This window comes from Chanodichthys erythropterus, chromosome 9, assembly GCF_024489055.1.
Source record: "Chanodichthys erythropterus isolate Z2021 chromosome 9, ASM2448905v1, whole genome shotgun sequence".
NCBI classification, from domain to species: Eukaryota; Metazoa; Chordata; class Actinopteri; order Cypriniformes; family Xenocyprididae; genus Chanodichthys; species Chanodichthys erythropterus.
In genome coordinates, this window is record NC_090229.1 from 32,293,855 (window position 1) to 32,313,165 (window position 19,311).

Sequence of the window (19,311 nt, forward strand, 5' to 3'; positions counted from 1 at the left end):
TTGAAAGTGGTAATTAAATCGCTGTCTATGGAGGGGTCAGAGAGCTCTCAGATTTCATCAAAAAATATATTAATTTGTGTTCCGAAGATGAACGAAGGTCTTACAGGTTTGGAATGACATGAGGGTGAGTAATTAATGACAGAATTTTATTTTTTGGGTGAACCCTTTAACTCGGTTGAATTGAAAGACATAGATGATCATGTAAATCTAACACAGTGACCAGCATGATTTGATCTGCTTCATATTAAACTGATTTGTCCAAAGTAATATTTATTGTATTAGGTTACTATTTCTATGATTAATTTTGTTTTTGAAAAAAAAAAGTTTATGCTAAAAACATACACTCACTGAGCCAGGAGAAAAAAAAAAAAAAGAAGATGGTTATGGTCGAGATGGTCATGCATATAATAATTTGATGAACAAGATAATGGACTACTTATGGTTTCATGACTACATGTATGAAGAGTTAAATTTCCATTTTTAGCAAAATCTCAGGAATGGACAAATGCATACAAACAATGTAATGTATGAACTTGACAAGGTTCATTCATAAGGTTCGGCAAAAAGTATTATTTTTACAGCTATGCATTCATGTAATAACAGTCTTACTGACATTACATTATGTAATGACATTACCTGCAGCCCAGACCCCAGCCAGTAGTGCTGATGAGACCAAGATGAGTCCTAATGGAGTCATTTTACTGCCAGTAACCTGCACTGGAATGATATGCATAGTGCTCAATTATCAAAACATGATTTATTCAAGAATCTGTTAGAGATATGCAATAAAATTTTTATTTGAAAGTCAGCTGATTTCTTTAAAGATGTCATTGTACACTTGTAAAAGTATTTTAAATATTAAATGTTTCTAGCCAAATATTTAAAAGTACAGTACATGCAAAACCGAGATCAAAATGCTTAAAGAAAATAGTTTTATTTACTAAGCAGCTAGAAATGAGCAAAAACATGGCAAGCTTACCGTATAAACTGTAGTCACCCCCTTATTATTGCTCAGTCCATGAGGCAACACACTATATAAAGCTTACACATACACCCAAAAATGTGAAAGCAACCAATAAGAGAACAGGGGCCGTTCTTGAATGGAGGGAAAGGGGGAGTTGTGTCTAACCAGAACAAATCCACAAGGATTTATAGGCAAGCTAGATGGGGGGATTGAAATTTGGACAAAGAATAAGATGCATGTGACCCCGTAAACAAGGGATCTGAGAGCCGTGCAGTACACAGGGCATGCATAAATGATGCTGTGCAGCTGTTTAAAGAAAAGTCAATGGATAGCTGGATTTTTTTATTTTTTTTTTTGTCTGACTTCTTTTTACCTCTATAAAATAGCCTAGTCCTTATTTACAACCCCATAGAACTCTGGCATGGTACATAGTGTTGTTTTTTTTTCAACCTCTGCAGCATGGCTCTACTACAGACAAACTAAAATGGCTCTATGAGGCAACTTGAAAACTGAAGTGAATCTAAACCACCGTGATAAATATGCATCCAAAGTGAGCGGCTTTGCTCCTCGAATCCTAATGAAGTGAACTTTTGTTAGAGAGACAACAGCCTACAATCTCTGTCACTCAAAGATTCATGTAAATCCCAAGGCATTTTTAGCGGCACAGAAGGATTCGTCTTTGGTCCTTTTCACCAGCCATAGTCTTGGTAACCATGGCCCTCAGCATGCCTGAGCTTTTATCCAACACATCAGTCATAAGTGATGATGAATAGGTCATGGTGTATGAACACATCAAGGGTTAAGAAAGGGGGGCTAATCCTTGAAACATCTTGGTTTTTGACAATAACCATTTCCAGAAAAAAAAAAACTGGCACCATGAAAGTGAAAAAAAAAATTAATTAACAGAAGAACATTTAACTAGGTTTTGGTCTGAGAAGTAATTGGACATCTAGTGTGGGGCAAGGCTTTATTCTGTGACATTTTTTCTCAGCGGGAATCCTCTGTGCAAGGCTAAAGAGGTTAGAGAGGGTGAAGGCAAATAAAAGTGTGTCTTCTTTGAAAGCGCCAGAATTACTGCACAGAGGGCAATGTCTTTTCTTTATCTAGATGTCAGCTTTAAAGACAATCCCTTACGGAACAAAAATATTTGGGTAAATACTGCAAAATATAATGTGATCTAGCCTATTACATAATACATTTCCATGAATGGGAAATTAGTGCTTATAAACTTTCAAAATATTGCAATATATGATTTGACCATGTATGGCTTTATATTACACTTATCAAATATTTAGAAATGAAGACAAAAATAGCATTACATGTAATCATAAGGTATATATGTATATATATATATGTATATATATATATTATACTTTATTGTGTACATATATTCCACATAAATGTTCCCATATAAATGTGAATATACAGCATGTTCAAAGCAGTTCCCAGCATGCTTTGCTTCTCTGACTGTTAAAGTAGAGTAAATGTTACAATTTTGTGTGTTATTTCATGTGTTTTGCTCAATATTAATATAGGGGGAGATCTGCTAGTGTTTAATATTGTATTATTTGGAATTTAAAAGGTTTTCTGGTAAGTCTGAGTTTTTCCGGTTACCATTGTGCTGAAAAGTAGAGCCTGTTGTTAGTCTTTCTCCATGGCGATGGGAATAAAGGATCTCATTGATGATATATGCTGGCCTATCATCAAGGAAGAGCGGCAGTGGGGGACCATCCAAGGCACCCAACTCTGTGGAGGAAGCAGATTGAGATGGGCTGTACGGTCTTAAGAGGGATACATGAAAACTGTGATGAAACTTCTAGTCATTGGAGTAGTTATAATTGCTAAGTTATGGGATTTATTTGTTTGATTATGGGGAAAGGACGCATGTAATTTTGACTTTTTGCAGGGTAGCCAGAGCCGGATATCCCTGTTGGAGAGCCAGACCTTCTGCCCAGGTTGTTCTCTGGCTCTTCTGGCGCCGAACTGCCCTGCAAAGTTGGATGTGAGCTGCATTCCAAACCCTCTCGCTATCCTTGAGCCAGTGGTCCACAGATGTAACATGTGATGGTTCCCTTGACCAGGGAAACAGGGGAGGTTGATAGCCAAGTATGCACTTAAATGGAGTCATCCCCGTGGCTGCCTCTTGAAGCAAGTTCTGTGCATAATTGGCCCATGGAAAAAAAATGACTCCAGCTGTTTTGGTTTGAATGGCAGAACATCCTCAGGAAGCGACCAATCTCCTATATCTTTCTCTCCGGCTGCCAGTTCAACTGTGGATGATACCCTGAGGACAGACTAACTGTTACACCAAGTAACTTCATAAAGTTCCTACATACCTGTAAGACAAATTGAGGACCTCTATCTGATACAATGTCCTCCGGAAGTCCATAGTTTCGGAATACCTCCTGAAAGAGTCTCTCAGCCATTTCCAATGCAGATGGTAATCCTCTCAGGGGTATCAGTTTGCATGCTTTGGAAAAAGTCAACCACCACCAGTATGCAAGTGTTGCCTTCAGATTCGGGTAAGTCTGTCATGAAGTCGACTTTCAAGTGGGACCATGGTTGATCAGGAACAGGCAGTGAGAGAAGTTTGCCAGATGGTAAATGGCAGGGCCACGGTTGATCAGGAATGGGCAGCGGGAGAAGTTTGCCAGATGGTAAATGGCGGGGCGACTTGGAGATGGCACATTCGGGGCAGCCTTGTATGAAGCAGCACACTTCCTGAGGCATTTGGGACAATCAGTGCTTCACTTGAAGGAGCAAGAGGATTTGTTGGATACTGGGGTGACCAGTGCCAAGTGAGGAATTCACAGCTTCGAGGAGGGTGGCTCGAAGGGCAGATGGTACAAATTGTTTTCCTCGATGGCAGTCAGACGGAACGGGTTCGGTTTCCATGGCTTGAGCGATCTTGTGCATCAATGTCCCACTGGATAGGAGCGATGAACAAATGGAGGTAGGATGGGTTCTAGAGTACTGGCCTGTTGCTCTGGAGCCTGAAGGCGGGATAAGGCATCAGCCTTTATATTCTTGGAGCCAAGACGATATGAGATGGTGAACTGAAACCGAGTAAAAAACAAAGCCCAGCGTGCTTGCCGTGGATTAAGCCTTTTCGCGGATTGAAGGTAGTCTAGGTTCTGGTGATCAGTTATATCTTGGAATAGATACTTCCAACCAGTGTTGCCACTCATCAAGTGCCAGCTTAACTGCCAGGAGCTCACAGTTACCAATGTTATAGTTCCGCTCCACCTGTTGGTTTAAAGGAGAAGAAGGTTCATGGATGAAGCTTTTCTGGCATCCCCTGCCACCTGGACAATACAGTACCAACACCCGTAGTAGATGCATCCACCTCCACGACGATGGGAGCAGAGGTGAAAGCTAATTTTTAGTTTGGAAAATGCGGCAGAGGCTTTGTCGTTCCAACTTAGCATTTTCGGACCCTTTGGAAATTAATTATTTTCTTACATTCCTCTGACGAAAGGAGTGTAAGGGCTTGGTTCTGGAAGGCTCTGACTGCTATGGCAGGGGGTCAGTGGAGGGAAAATCATTCCAATCCAATGGTGTCATCGTAGGGGGTTAACTGGAGATGCAGGCGAGGTTACAATCCATGGCGGTAGATGGAAATCAGGGCGGGCTCATGGCTAGCAGCCACTAACGTGCGAAACTGGAGAGCATAATCCATGATTGCTCATCACCCTTGTTCGGCGATGGAAGAATCACTTACAGGATGACTGGACACTGCTTTAAAGTGCTGTATAAAATTATCAAAGGAATCTGTCAGTGACCCACCCTGATCCTAGATCATATGAGCCCACTGTAGAGGTCGACCTTTCAGCAGGTAAATGACACATACAATTTTTGAGCATTCGATAGACAACTGATGAGCCTGCATCTCCATACAAGCTGGAACTGCAAAATAAATCCGTTGCACTCCTCCGCTGTCCCAGAGAATGGAGACGGATTTACCTTTTTGTGCATTTGAGCTTAACTGAGACTTGAGAGTTTGTAGACATTTAAGAGGCTTTTGTGTCGACCTTGATTTATTGCAATTTTGAGGGGTGCAGTATTTTTTTTAATTTTAAAAAATTTTAGAAACATGATTTCTCATCTTACAAATCAATTGTTGCTTATTTTCACTGGCATGTCTCTCAGGTGTTACTCAGGTGGACTAGTGCATCTTTGAGCCTACATTTAGCACGAGTAAAGATGGCTTTTTCTGCAACAATGCGCTGAAACGGGAGCACAAAGAATTCACAACATTCTTTTACAGTTGTGTTCTCATTATAATTTTATGTAGCCTATATGACAGATTTGTGCTGCACTTAACTGTATCTTCCTTTTCGAAGTGATTCCAATCATATCAAGCGATTCAAAACCATCATGGTGAACAGCACGCATTTGAAGTGTCTCAGCTGAAGGAAATAATCCATTATGTATTGGCTTTAATATATCAGCCTAATTACAAGCAGCATTTATTGGGGTTCAAGCATTTAAGGCCTTTAAGTACATAAAAAGTAATTATATTTTGTTTAGCAGGCATGTAAGCACTAGGATCATAGATGGAAAAGACCATTTACAGCCAATACAGGCAATTTACTAAGGAAAAATGTAAAAGTTTTTTGACAGTTATAGCGCCACCTGTTGCCTGATCTCCAATACTTTTTTTTCTTCTTCAGAGTGTGCCCATACATACGCATGTTAATTTTGGTGAATTTTGGTGAAAATATCTCATTTAGTTTTGAAGTTATAGAGACACACACACACACACACACACACACACACACACACACACACACACACACACACACACACACACACACACACAATTTATATATGTGACCAGTCACGGAAAGTAGGGACACAAGTCGGTTCTGGGGCATTTTGAGTTTTCTGAGGATTCTGAAAGTGTAGTCTCCAAGCTTTCCAACGATGTGTAACACATGGAAATATAATATTTGGAGAAGTTGTGGCCATTTGAAGGTAGGCACTCAAAAAAGCTCAAAGGGCAGAAAATGACCTAAAGATTTTGCAGTTCTCGCCTGTTCTCACCTGCTGGGAGTGACAATAGGGCTCATTTACATCTCATTTAGACAAGCCATACCCCCTGTAAAGCTGCATGGTTGCATAGCAACGACAGACGCAATGGGAAAAATCGGACCACATGCTATTAATAATAAAGGATAATGTGCATTGTAAATGTCAGTAATTTATCTTTTTTGACATTAGAACTTTATGAACAGGATTCTGTGATAACAGTATAGTCCTGGTTTAGATCTCAGTTAGTGGTTAGACCTGGTTTGAGTCGAAGGATTAAAAAAATCCTGTACATTTAAACTCTTCAATACTTTTGCTTTTGACTTATAACGCACATTTTACGGCTATGGATACTTTATACTTTTACTTATGTAAGAATTTAATCTGATAATTAAGGTATTACATTAGTAAATCCTTGTTAAGAAGTAGTAACTGGCTAAAATTATTAGCGTCACATTCAATTCAAGAATAGTAAGGTTTACATGAGCTAAGTCATTCACACCAGTCAATTCAAGCAGTTGAAGCGTCATTCAAATTAACATGCTAACATTACGATCTAAAAGCCCATTATAGTAATGGGGGTTTTAGGCAAGTGATACGATGATAACGATTACAATTAAAACGACAGTCCTGAGCTAGCTAATAACAATAGACACATGAGATAACGTGTAGCCTACGTGTTCTTAGAATGAACACAAAACAACAAACTTTGATGTTTATGGAAACTCACCCCATAAGAAACAGAAAAGATCTTGTTGCCTCCAATGAAATAAGTTGTTCGGGCACACTTTCTTTGTGGATGTAACCATCTCCGAAGTTTGCACTATGCGTCTGTTTGCCTCTAAATGTCCAATAATTTGCATGTCCTGTCATTCTTTTTCCGCAGCTAAAACTGCTATCTAAAACACGGAGATGCTTCTTCATGATCTCAACTAAAAAACGAAAATCACCAATTTTGAAAGAAAAAAAACCCCGCTTCTTTCTCAGTTTGCTCAATAGTTCTGCTGCTGACTTGTGTCCCTGGTTTCCGTGATGGGTCACATATATATATATTTTATTTTTGAGAGCATAAAAAATGACTAATGAGCGACTTTGATTGGATTTTTTTGCCACTAGCTATCAATTTTGACATTTGGACTGTGATATTTAGTTAACCAACTTAGATTCCGTGTTTCCTACGCTGGTTTAGTCTCGATCGGACTAACGGTATCGAAGATATTCACAAAAGTTTAAGCGCTAAATCACAACGTTGCACAAACCATAAGCCGAAACCTGTCTTGGCTGGTATCGTTGGACTTGGCAAGGTTTCAGGAGTCTAAGGACGTGCCTTGCATTAAAATAAATCAACCACACCCAAAGTTATATACATTTTCAGCAAAAATCTTTAAAAATATATGGTTTTTAAAGATTTTTTGCAATTATAGCACCACCTATGGTCCTATTTCCATAAAAGTACTTTCCTCCATTTTTGTCACTTACATACTTCTTAAGAGTCATATGCTGCATGTTCTCACTTAATTTCATGAAATTCTGCATTTTTGTTTAGGATTTATTGGCTTTTGAGTATATTTTGCCACGCCCATTTTGTAAATGACCCTGTTATAGCTATCCAAAGGGTAAAATTAAACGTTTTTTGATAATTATTGATCAGGAGAGTCCAGAGAATTGTACTGCACTGGTTTTGTTCTGATCAGATGAAAAACCTAGGACTAGTTTGCAAAAAGTAGGTTTTTCACATAATTGCGAATATTTAATGAATGATTTGATTGGCAGCATTGGTTCTTCAGGCAAAGTTGTTCAGTATGAGGAGATATATCAATTGATATGCATATTGTGTGGATCTGTGAAACACCACGTGATTACAGAGGCGTAAAACTCATTAACTCATTAACTAGTGGCCAATTTAAAAAAAAAATTCTTACAGACCTCTAGGACCATGAGTTGAACATGCCCAACAAGTTTCGTTCGATCGGCCTCCATTAATCTTGTCTAATATGTGCTCAAAGTTCATTGGGCGATGGCGGCCATGTTTTTTGAGATACACCAATGTCCTCATAGACATACATGACACCTTGGACCAAGACACTGCATACCAATTTTCAAGTCATGTGGACTAACGGTCAGGTGGTTATAGCCCTTTTCATGTTTTTTTCATGTTATAGCGCCACCTAGTGTCCAATTGGTGCAATTTTTTTTTTTTTTTTTTTTACAGTTTTTCGTGACCAAAGGTTGAGCCCATACACGTGTACTGAGTGTGGAGAAAATATCTCATTCTGTTCAAGAGCTATAGCCATTTTAGTAAAAGTGGCCCTGCCCATTTCGAACGTTTTGGCGCCCCTTAGTGACTGTGAAGCAAAATTGCAACTTTTTTTTTGATAATTTTTGATATTCAGACTCCAGTGAATATTTCTGAAATGGTTTGCTTCCGATCAGGCGAAAAACCTACTAGTTTGCAAAAGTAGGTTTTGGACAAAATTCAAGATGGCGGAAAATTTTTCATTGCGGAAATTAAATTGGAGATAAACGTTTTGTCCTTCTTGAGCCAAGGATTACAATGATATAAGGCACTTGAGTCTGAGACAAACATTCTAGGAGTTATGAGCAGTTTAGCATTTCAGCGCTACATACTTGAACCCCTAATGACAATTTAGGGATGCATGATATATCGGCCAACATATCGGCCGATATATCATGCATCCCTAAATAAAAATAAATTGCCACGTTATGAGCACTAGAGGGTTAGGGGGTTCCCATCATGGGATCTTTTTATGGGTTTAGTTTTACTTAATCTGGATTTAATGAAATTTTATTCTATTAATTAAACACCTCTTAAGCATATTTTATCACTAGAAAAAAATATAACCATTAAAAATTAAAGTATTATGCAATCATTTAAGACATTTCTTATTATATTACTACTGTGGCATGTTGCAGCTATATTTTCTAAATTAATATAGGCTGCTATTTTTCATAATGGATAAAAAGAGAGAGATGATTGAAGTCTGATGATTGATATTAGGAAAACCTTACCTTCAGATATTTCAGGACATGATGTAAATTTTGCTTGATAAAATGAAAATCTGCTAAGGAGTAGGAAAAAAAATATTTTCAGCTAATGTTAAGTTAGTGTGACTAACTTACGGCACATTGAAATTGAAATCTGACACTGATATATCAAACTGATGATCCAAATCAAATCCTTGCCCGCAACCCTATAAGAATAAGAGCTTGGAAGAATGGATGGATGGCTGAAAAATGGATGGATGGCTTAAAACAAACATATAACACCACTGAAAAAATAATGATTTGGACTTTTGAATATAGTTACTCATTAATATAGTCCATACCAGTGTAATGAATCAAATCTTTAACCAGATGGAACTGAATTAAATAATTTGAATGTTCCGATCTGACTTCTGACCTAATCCTGCCTGAATCATAATCATGTTTGTTTGTTGGCCAGTGGAGAATCCCGAGGATTTTTTTTCTCCATTCTGTCACCTGATGGAATATCCTTGCCACTGTCTCCTCTGGCTTGCTTGGTACTAATATTTCACAATATTATTGATCTTCCTGCATTGACACCATTACAATGAGGACCTGTTAATTAGTTAATCAAAATATATCTGTTCATTGTTAGTTCATGTTAGCTCATGTCCATTTAAATGCTATTAACAGACACAACTTTTGATTTTAATAATAAATGGTGAAATTAACATTAACTAAGATTAATAAATGCTTTAGAAGTATTTCCATTGTTAGTACATCTTAGTGGTCTAATGTTAACAATTGGAAACGTAAAGTGTTACATTTTAAATTAATGACTTACTTTTTTTTTTTTTTTCTAAAACAATGTCAAACATTTTATTAAGCATATTACTACATGATGATTATTTGTACTTTTGAATATGTTGTTGTTCTCTTTGCATGCTAACATGTCTTTTGTTTCTGTTTCTTGCATTATTTAATCTTTTTTATCTGTTTTGCCTTCCCTGGAATTTTTTAAATGTTTGAACAAACTGTGTAGATAATGTAGATAATGAAATAGATTAATCAATCCATAATAATCAGTTATCCTTTACTTTACTCTACCCCTTCCTTTTTGTCAGTATATAAAACTCTGCTTTTTTACATTTTACAGTAGAAGTTCAAGTTCATTTCTCAAAAGAGGCTGATTAATGTTTAGAGAAATTATAGTATTAGTCTCAGCCTCAGATGTCACATCCACAGACCGTTGGTCTGATGCATATGGCACTTATCTGGAAACACTTCAGGAGTTTCGAAGTTGTCATCTGGTTGGTTGAATTCTACAGGATCTACAGGATGTCCAGGAGATTTGTTTGTCGCATTCTTTAATGGTCCGCCTGGAAGCAAATGCTGTGACGCCAAACCAGATCGTGGAAAAAGAAGCTGTCATGTTTACAACTGTGACGTACAAGCGCTTACCATGATCAACTATTTTCAAAAGTATGTGAAGTTTACAGTAAATATGCACAACGTTCTTGAATGAATAATTTATTAGATGCATGCCGCCTGTCTGTTATTGTTGGTACATCGACTTTACATTTTCATGCCCCTAAACATGACTCTGAACAAAACTGTGATTTGTTGCATTACATGTCAGTCAAACTGCCTTTGGGCAGTCCTTGGTCAGTGAAAGCTGCGATAGAGTCCAGACCTTCTGCCGTCAGCCTGAAGGTCTGGCTATGCGAGACTAGAGAAATTGTTTATGTTTGGCAGTTTTTAACAGCAAAATTAAACATAGTGGGTACAGTGACTTGAATGAATTTAGTTGTCTGACAACAGACCAAAGCACATATTGCATTCTATTACATACTAGAAATAATAAGTTGTAGTGCTTACAAGCACCCTCGAGAGAAACTGATTTTATATTTCCATTCTATATTCTTAGCTTTACACACACATTCTGTCTCACCATGCGTTCCATAGTATTTCATGGACTAGCAAGGTTTTTACAAGGAGTAGGAAAGCTTCTGCATTTGTGCTATGAAACAGAGAAAGAAACTCATCCAGCAGATCAAATTTCTGTATAAATTAAATTCATACAGACAGTGTTTGAGCATGGTTGGAACTAAAGGTGCAGTTAAGGCCTCAGTACAGGCAGGAAATTTAGGTGAGGGAGTGAATGAACAGCGCTCTCTTCCACTCTCATTACTCACAACTGAGGTACCCTTGAGTGAGGCACCTAAAACAAAATGGCTGCCAACTGCTCCGGGTGTGTGTGCACTTGGATGGATGAAAACACAAATTCCGAGTATGGGACACCATACTTGACTTCACGTCACATCACTGTCACTTTAAGTCTGCAGGAAGTATATCTTCTGCATCTTGGTGTCATACACTTGCAATAACACAATATTGGGTTACAGCTGTTTGTAATCTTCAAAAATCTATTTAGTTTTGAAAATAGTCAGTCAGTCTGACTTACGACCTGCAGTGCTGCCTGAATCATAATCATGCACGGTTAGTTGTTGGCCAGAGGAGAACTGGATCCCCGACTGAGCCTGGTTTCTCCCAAGGTTTTTTCCTCCATTTTTGTCACTTCTGGCTTGCTTATTTGGGGACACTTGATATTCAGCAATGTTTTTGATCTGCCTGCCGGAATGAATCAATACTGAATTTACTGTAAGTTGGACAAATGACACCATTTTTTTTCTAGAGCTGCTGTGCAGCCAAAATAATTGTCCTTCTATCTAGCTGCTTTGACACAATCTGCATTGTAAAAAGTGCTATATAAATAAAGGTGTCTTGACTTAATTGTCAGCTGTCTTAAAGAACATTAATATTCTGTATCAGTTTAGCTGTACTTGACACTATCGAATCAAAAACTGAATTTAATTAAGGTAAACAATGATACTATATTGTCTTCTGTAGAGCTGCTTTATAGTTGTAATCATAACTGAAATTACTGATTCATGTGAAGTTCGCTTTGAAGAAATCTGTATTGTATAAAGCACTATATAAATATACTTGAAAATTGAATTTGATGGGATGGTCTTAATATCATGATTACCTTTGATATATTCAATCATCCATAGAATTTTACCCATATAAATTTGTGACTTTTCACTAAACAATCTTGAAGTTAAAGCTGTTTAACAAATAGAAAGATATTAAGAACAAGTGTATGAAAATTGATATATCTTCACTGTTTGAAAAGAGAAACTGTAGTGTTTGTTAACTTCAGATACCAGAATGCAGTATAAAAAAAAAAAAAAAAAAAAAAAAAAAAGGACATATCTAGTAAAAATTTATTTCCCTTTAGCATTCTTTAAAAAAAGTAATAAAAGGTATTAGTGTACTTAGGACAATGACATTGAATAACACTTCACACTTAGACTCTAATAGACTGTACATTTTTAAATCATAAAACCTTTGAATCAAAAATACAGTAGACCATAGAAGTGAGATACAATAAAATTTCAAAAGGAAAACTACTGTACATAAAGTGAAGATATGCAATTTTATATGTATTACTGTATTTTAGAGCTACACTTCATTAGTGACTAAATTAACTAAATAACATACTGTACGTTGTAATTTTACTAAATTAAAAACTAAAACAACAGAACATAGCAGTCATTAATGTTCCTACAGCTAAAACTATTTTAAAAATAGTTTCAAGGGACAATAAATTATTGTGACAAATACATTCCATGCTTGGTTACAAAATTTGTTCTCATACCATTAACAACAGACACAATGCATTTGTATTTGGCTGCAGACTAATAAACATTTTAAAGGGGTCATGAAATGGAGAAAATAAATGTTCTTGATATTTACACACCTAAGAGGTTACTCTATAATAACTTTTTAGAACTCGAAACTATAACATCCCAGTTTAAAATATGAGTTATTCTTTTCTACCCTTCTGTAACATTCAGATTTGAAATCGGGAGAATTGTGACGTCACAATTCTATTCAACACTTTCTTTAACATCGTCGTATATAATCAAGGAGGTGTGTTCTGAACAACTCATGTCTGTCCATTCACGCAATACTGCTGTTGGATAAAGATCAAAATTAGACGTTGTTCTGTCAGTGGATGTAAAAAAACTGCACCTCGAAGAACTTTGCATAGCCTTCCTAAAGATCCAAGCACTACAAATGCATGGTTGAAGTTTATTTTTAATGATGTGCCTGAGCAAATGCTTCACATTTCACAAAGGAAGGCTTTGTGAATTATTCTCAACATGTTGCCAGTTTTTCCAAATATCTTTTCCAAGCATTTTGTCCTCATAGACAACACCGGCAAGTACATTTACTTTTAATCTTATGGTGTGTTAAATGTTAAACCAGTGAAACAAGAAACAATGTAATTTCTTGTCTTTTGTAATATGAGTCTACAAGAATATTAAAATTTTAAAACTTATGGAGATTTTTTCTTCCTTGGGCTCTCATATATACTGCTTTAATCACAGCACTTGCCATCTCGAGTATCAAAACACAAGATATGCTGTAAAGGAGGGTGTGGATATGGTGCGATGGAGTTAGCCAATCACAGCAGTGTGCATTTACTTCTGTTTTTGCAAGAGGAAACGGCCTTTGGAATTGAGAGATATATCCACAGAAACTGAAAATGAGGATGGAAAATTATCATTTTTATAAATATTGAATCTTTTTTTGGTAGAAAAATCTTGGCAAACTTCATAAACTAACCTAGAGAAACCTGCATTTCATGACCCCTTTAATCCAGGGAATCATTGTGGTGAATCAGTAGTGCTTACATTTTTTATCTATTGCTGCACTAGGCTGCATCTTACAACAAACAAACAAAAAATAATAGTATAGTACCACAAATGCCACAGGCATAAACTAAATTTAGAATGTTTCAGTTTTGTAATAATTTCTATTTGCAACCTTGTATATTTTTATACACCATAAAAAATCCTCTGGTTTTACACCTTTGGCTTTTTTTCAACAGATGCATGCACATTTACAAATAATTTGTACAAACTAGCAAACCGTTGCATCCAATATAAAGTTTAAAGCTTAGCATCTCATCCCCTTTTAACGGCTCATTATTCAGGGTTGGGAGTAGGTCAACCATGGACAAAAAAAAAAAAAAAAAGAAAAAAAAAAAGTGTGCTTTTAACTTCTTTCGTCAAGCCAAAAATGGAAGGTGTATTACAGTAAGTGCACATAAGAAATGTATGACTGCTCCACATATCCACAAGAGTATCTTAACAAATGAGAGGTGGAGGGTGGCCACCATGTGTCCATTTACTCAACACACTCTTATCCTTTTACAGCTTGAGCATAAAGAAGACCTCATTGTCTGGGCTCAGGGGGCTTTGTTGGGACGGTCCTGGTGGAAGCTGGCTCAGAAGATCCAAGCTTGCACAAGGACTGTGGGGTATACTACAAGCTCCTTCAGGATTGCCACGCTCCTCGATGGGGCTCCCAGATGTCCTGATTAGGCTTTGTAGCCGCTGCCTCTCTTGGGCCTGCCTGGCACGGTTAGCAATGTATCTCACCCGGCTCTGGCTCCGTGAAGAACTCCTCCGCAAAGGAGGCATCTCCTCTTCTTCCTGTCTCACTTCGGAATCGGCCCTGCACTGAGCAAAGTCTTTGCTTGTAAGGGGTTCCACATCAGTGAGCCTCTTGAGTTGCTCTGTTAGGTCATTCTGGGGTTTTCTTAGAATTTTCCCTTGTTGGCGGCTTGGCCTCACAATGAAACTGCGACTAATGCTGCGATACTTGCTCTCAAAATTACAGGCAATATCATCTGAAGTGAGATCGCCAAGACTCTTGGATTTTGAGCTGCTGTCCATATCTTTTGCTGAGGGGGTGGTTAACCTCTTGGAGCAAGCAGCAGCAAGCGTAGATGACTGCTTTAAGCCCTCCATGTACAACCTGCTCCACGTGTGGCGCCTCTGCATGGGCCGGATAGGGACTTTCTCGGTCACCAGAGGCCTAGGCTGTAACTCGTCCTCTGACTCGCACATCTCACCATCCCTAAGGTTGGGGTTGGACTTGCTCTTGCTGACGCGTGATACGCTGCATGCCGCAATGGTTGACCGAGGCTGGCCGGTCCTGTTGGGCAACAATACCTGGTTGTCCGAGTAGTCCCGGGCAGCACTAAGACAGGTAAGGCTCTTCCTGGAAAGGTTGGGCAAGGACAAATCTATCACAGTGTCACTGGATGAAATGCTGGAAGACGATGACACACTATCTCGATGGCTGCTGGGGTCGAGTTTGCTCCAGAGCCTGTCATTTAAAGTGGCGTCAATAGAGACTTCGGGAACTACTGATGGGATGTCTGCTTTTTTCACTGCCTTCATTTGTCCTTCACTTTTGGTCCGTCTGACAGGGGTCCTCAGTCCTGTTTGCATGCTTCGTCCGATGTCTCTGTCGAACACCCCCTTCAATGCCTGAATCCTTTGAGAGCTCTGATTGGCAGTTGTTGCCTTTACAGCATCTATCTCTACAGTCTGTCCACTTTTTATTTCAGCAATGTTGAGGTCAATGACTGCTTTTTGCACAACCTCACTATCTGCATGGTCTGGAAGAGGGGGTGTATCACATCCAATGTCAAGATAATTTGTGGAAAGTGAAGAGTTGATGTGGCTGTTCCCAGAATCCTTGCCACTGATGCTATATGGACCAATATACTCAGTTTGTGCAAATGATTTCAGAATGTCCTCATTATTTTTCACAGGGCTAAGATTTTCCCCATTGTAAGATGTTGTTATTGCTGTGGATGGTGAAGACAATGTAGTGGAGGGACAATGTGGTGTGGTATCCACAGGACTTTGTGTGGAGGTCAAAGGAGTGTTCTGCTGAAATAGCTCCGTAATGGATTCCAGACATGAGGTGTTCAGAGATGGAGTTGGACTCTGCATTTCAGAATTTTCTGGAAGCACATAACAAGCAGAAATACATTAGATTTAAATAGGGATATTATGACAATTAAAATGCTGTTAGACATAAGAAAAAACACAATGAGACTGCATTAAATATATCATGAATGTCGAACAAGGCCAATGACATACAGTTTTTGCTCATGAATGAAATGCAATTTTTTGACTGCAAAACAAAAAAAGGGGGGAAAAAATAAAGTTGAAGTGTGTAATTTCTGCACCACTTATGTCAACAATTTTTGTTTGCCATTGGTCAGACAAATGCCATTGGTTGAGTCAACGTTGCTGTGTAAGAGTAATGTTTTGATAGACCTACAGAAACACGGTATTTGCACTTTTGGGGGAAATCAATACAAATGGTTTAAAGTTGTCTCTGCATATTAAACTCCGAAAGGAGATTTTAACAAAAATACACACTTCAGCTTTAAGCACAATTCAACAAAACCAAATATTTAGATATAAACATGTTTGTATTTAAATAAAAACAAAATATAATACAATGATGTAAAAATAAACTGACAAAACAATACAGTACATGAATAAATTAAAAATATTAATTATACTTTGTATATGACTGCTTGGTGAATGCAAAAGTGAATTCACACAAAACATCTTCATACAGAACGAAGGTTGGTGATTCAGGAACATCAGATTACCACTGTTCTTGTATTACTTCCACTGTGCTACTGTTCAACCAAAATATAAGTGACCAGTGCATTAGTTTTGAGTAAATGGAAATTCTTTGGGGCTTTATATTAAAGGTCCCTTTTTCTTGTCCTCTCTCATTGATGAAAGTTCAACTTTTTTAAAGAAAGAAAAAAGTTATTTGAGCCCAAATGCAAATATAAAAATAAGCCCAATCCTTTTCAGAAAACAATATCACACCTTTCCTCAATAAGTTGCATGATTTGATTATCATGTCCATAATGTAAACAATGTGAGTTATGTGATTAAGTTTACTGTATGATTTATGGTGATTATGTTTTGGGCATACATTTGAAGCTGCGTAACAAGACAACACATTAATAACAATCACACAGTCGTGTCATTCAATGTATGATGAATATAACACACATCATGATGAAAAAAAAAATGTTCAGTCATTTTAAAACAATAAGAAAAGACAAACTTGCTTAAGCAAAAAGCTGAAAAATCTTTTTTACCTGGTAATTGGCCAGCCCCTCAGTTTTGCACTAAGGATAGAAAGCATGCAAGAAGGAAGGAACAAACAAGCATTTTAACAGGAGAAGTGCAGAATGAAACAGAATGACTCAGTGTAGTAAAAAGGAACACCAGGAGATGATGGTACACCAGGAAAATGCGCTGACAAAACATGTATGCTTTGTTCTAATATGGATTTATAGATACACAATAAAGAATGTGGGCATGGAAAGGTTAATGATTAAAGATCTAAATAGTTGTAAGGACTAAGAGGGTTAACACCAACATCACGAGGAGCTGAGAACCTACGATGTGTATGATAGCTTTAGGAATTAGAAAATACAGCTGCATCCTCTTGTTCATAAATCATGTGATAAATCCCCCCACTCACACATCAATATACAAGAACATAGCTAGACAATATTCCCCATGTAGAAAACCCGTGATTTCTAGACCTGGCCCATTTGTAAAAATCAAGCATCTGGTTTGTGTTTGCTCAAGAGCGTGGGACAGGAACACGTTCTCACTACTTACATAAGAGTCTTGTGACTCTGTCTTGTAACAGTTACTTAGCTGCATTAAATAAAGTAAACACATAGAACAAATCATGTAGTTTTACCAGTAGTGTTCCCACAGCTTTTATATATATATATATATATATATATATATATCCATTGAATACATTTCAGTTGTTATTATTATTAAATTGTATTACTTTACAAGACTTATCCAGGTCTGGAACTCAAAAATATAAAATCCCCTTACATTTAGAGAGATATATTCTCTTTTATATATAGCTCTTTTATAGCTAAGGATTTTTAGCAGACTTGTCATTTAAGTATCAAAGCATCTTTTTCTATAGATGACATAAAAACTGACTGTAGACTTCAGACAGCAAATCTGAGACATAAATTTGAGTTATCCTACATTGCGCTCCATTGTAATTTCATTTAATTATAAGAACAACAAATTTTCATGATACTTTATTAGATCAAAAAGCTAATTAGGTTTTACTAAGAGAATTACAGATCATATATAATAGTAATTATGTCAGTGTTGGCAAAACCTTGCTACAATAATTTCGCAACTCAATTAAAATCATAAAGAAACACTGATGGGTGTCCTAATTGTGTCAGCTACTGAGTTTTGACCCCACTGTCACCATGCAGCTCCATTAGCAGGCAAATCTGGTTTTAGGATATTTATGGACACATGAACTAAGAGGAAATGGTGGGTTAATGCACAATAAAACAATATCCAACTGTAATTCTTAATATACTGCAATAGGTTCTCATTGATGACATTGCACAGTGGAGATCAGCCTTCAACGAGATCCACACCACCCGCAAGGTCTTTGGTGGGTATTTGTTGGGTTCCATCACAATCTACTGAAATCTATCTTACTGAGGCACTAGGACATTCTAAATATTAAGATCCATCTAACTGCATACACCTTACCAGCAAAAAACAAGGGGGATTTACTGCGGATCTCCTCCATTTTCTGGGCAAACAGAGCATTCATCTCACGCTGCAGTGTTCCAGCAGCCCGTTTCCGGTTCTCCATTCCCCGTGGTGGAAAGATGGTGGGTAGATCAAGGCTGGCCAAACTGTCACAGCTGCTAGAGTCACTGTCAGAAAATCTCTTGATGTCATTCACAGATCTAGTATCGTTGCAGTTGCTGCCATAGTTGGTTGGGGCAGGGCATTGCTGACAAAGGCTGGTTTTGCTGTCTGGAATTGGAGGAGGTGGGCTGGATGGGGAATAGAGGAGTCGGCGTGGGACGCTACAAGAGCGAGCATTTCTGACAGTTAGGTCTTCAGTGGGGTGAATGGGTTGTGTAGCTAAGGTTTGCCGGACATTTGCCCTTGATCTAGGTAAGGGTACAGGCTTCGGTAGAGCCTGGGGGTCTGATTTGGGGTTTGAGTCAGTTTGGGCCAAGGCTTGTGGTTTGAGTATGGGTTCCGGCTGAACTTGTCTGGAAGCTGTTGGAGACCGAGATGCCCTTTCAGGTCTAAGAGGAGCAGGATTGCACTGGATGAAGGTGCCTGTATCCTTCCTGTCCAAGTCAGGACTCTCCTTGGAGCCAATTACACACTTTATGCAATTGGAAGACATCCCAACCCGCCCAGAGCTGTTGATAGCAACACGTGCAAACACACCCGGCTTCTCATCCAGTGGATCCTGGAGTCGCAACTTGTTGGCTCGCTTCAGAGGTTCGCTCACTGTGCCCCTGTTTCTGTAAGGTGTAGCACGGGGCTCAGGATAAAAGA

The 19,311-nt window shown here is 38.0% G+C and overlaps 3 protein-coding genes across 5 annotated transcripts in view; all 3 read right to left on the minus strand.

The window, feature by feature from the left end:
* Window positions 1-1,013, minus strand: part of si:ch211-251b21.1 (uncharacterized protein LOC571720 homolog) — a 33,620-nt gene extending 32,607 nt beyond the window's left edge. The window contains exons 1-2 of one of the 2 annotated variants that reach the window (XM_067394019.1): window positions 980-1,013; window positions 637-717 (exon numbers count right to left, since the gene is read on the minus strand). In XM_067394019.1, the coding sequence (XP_067250120.1) occupies window positions 637-697 (61 nt within the window). In that variant the 5' untranslated portion in view covers window positions 698-717; window positions 980-1,013. The remainder of the gene's footprint in view (window positions 1-636; window positions 718-979) is intronic. The other variant, XM_067394020.1, reaches the window with a different exon arrangement.
* An 11,252-nt stretch (window positions 1,014-12,265) lies between these two features.
* The window catches only part of plch2a (phospholipase C, eta 2a), a 166,653-nt gene continuing 159,607 nt past the window's right edge, over window positions 12,266-19,311 (minus strand). For both annotated transcript variants that reach the window (XM_067395341.1, XM_067395342.1), the window contains one exon: window positions 12,266-15,872. In XM_067395341.1, coding sequence (XP_067251442.1) covers window positions 14,263-15,872 — 1,610 coding nt within the window. In that variant the 3' untranslated portion in view covers window positions 12,266-14,262. The remainder of the gene's footprint in view (window positions 15,873-19,311) is intronic.
* Window positions 18,028-19,304, minus strand: LOC137027306 (uncharacterized). Its single transcript, XM_067395343.1, has one exon. It carries the CDS (start codon window positions 19,154-19,156, stop codon window positions 18,452-18,454), a length of 705 nt encoding a protein of 234 aa, XP_067251444.1. The 5' UTR covers window positions 19,157-19,304; the 3' UTR covers window positions 18,028-18,451.

Excerpts from the sequence above, each read along its gene's own strand:
- LOC137027306 (XM_067395343.1), bottom strand. The coding sequence starts at position 19,156 with ATGTCTTCCAATTGCATAAAGTGTGTAATTGGCTCCAAGGAGAGTCCT.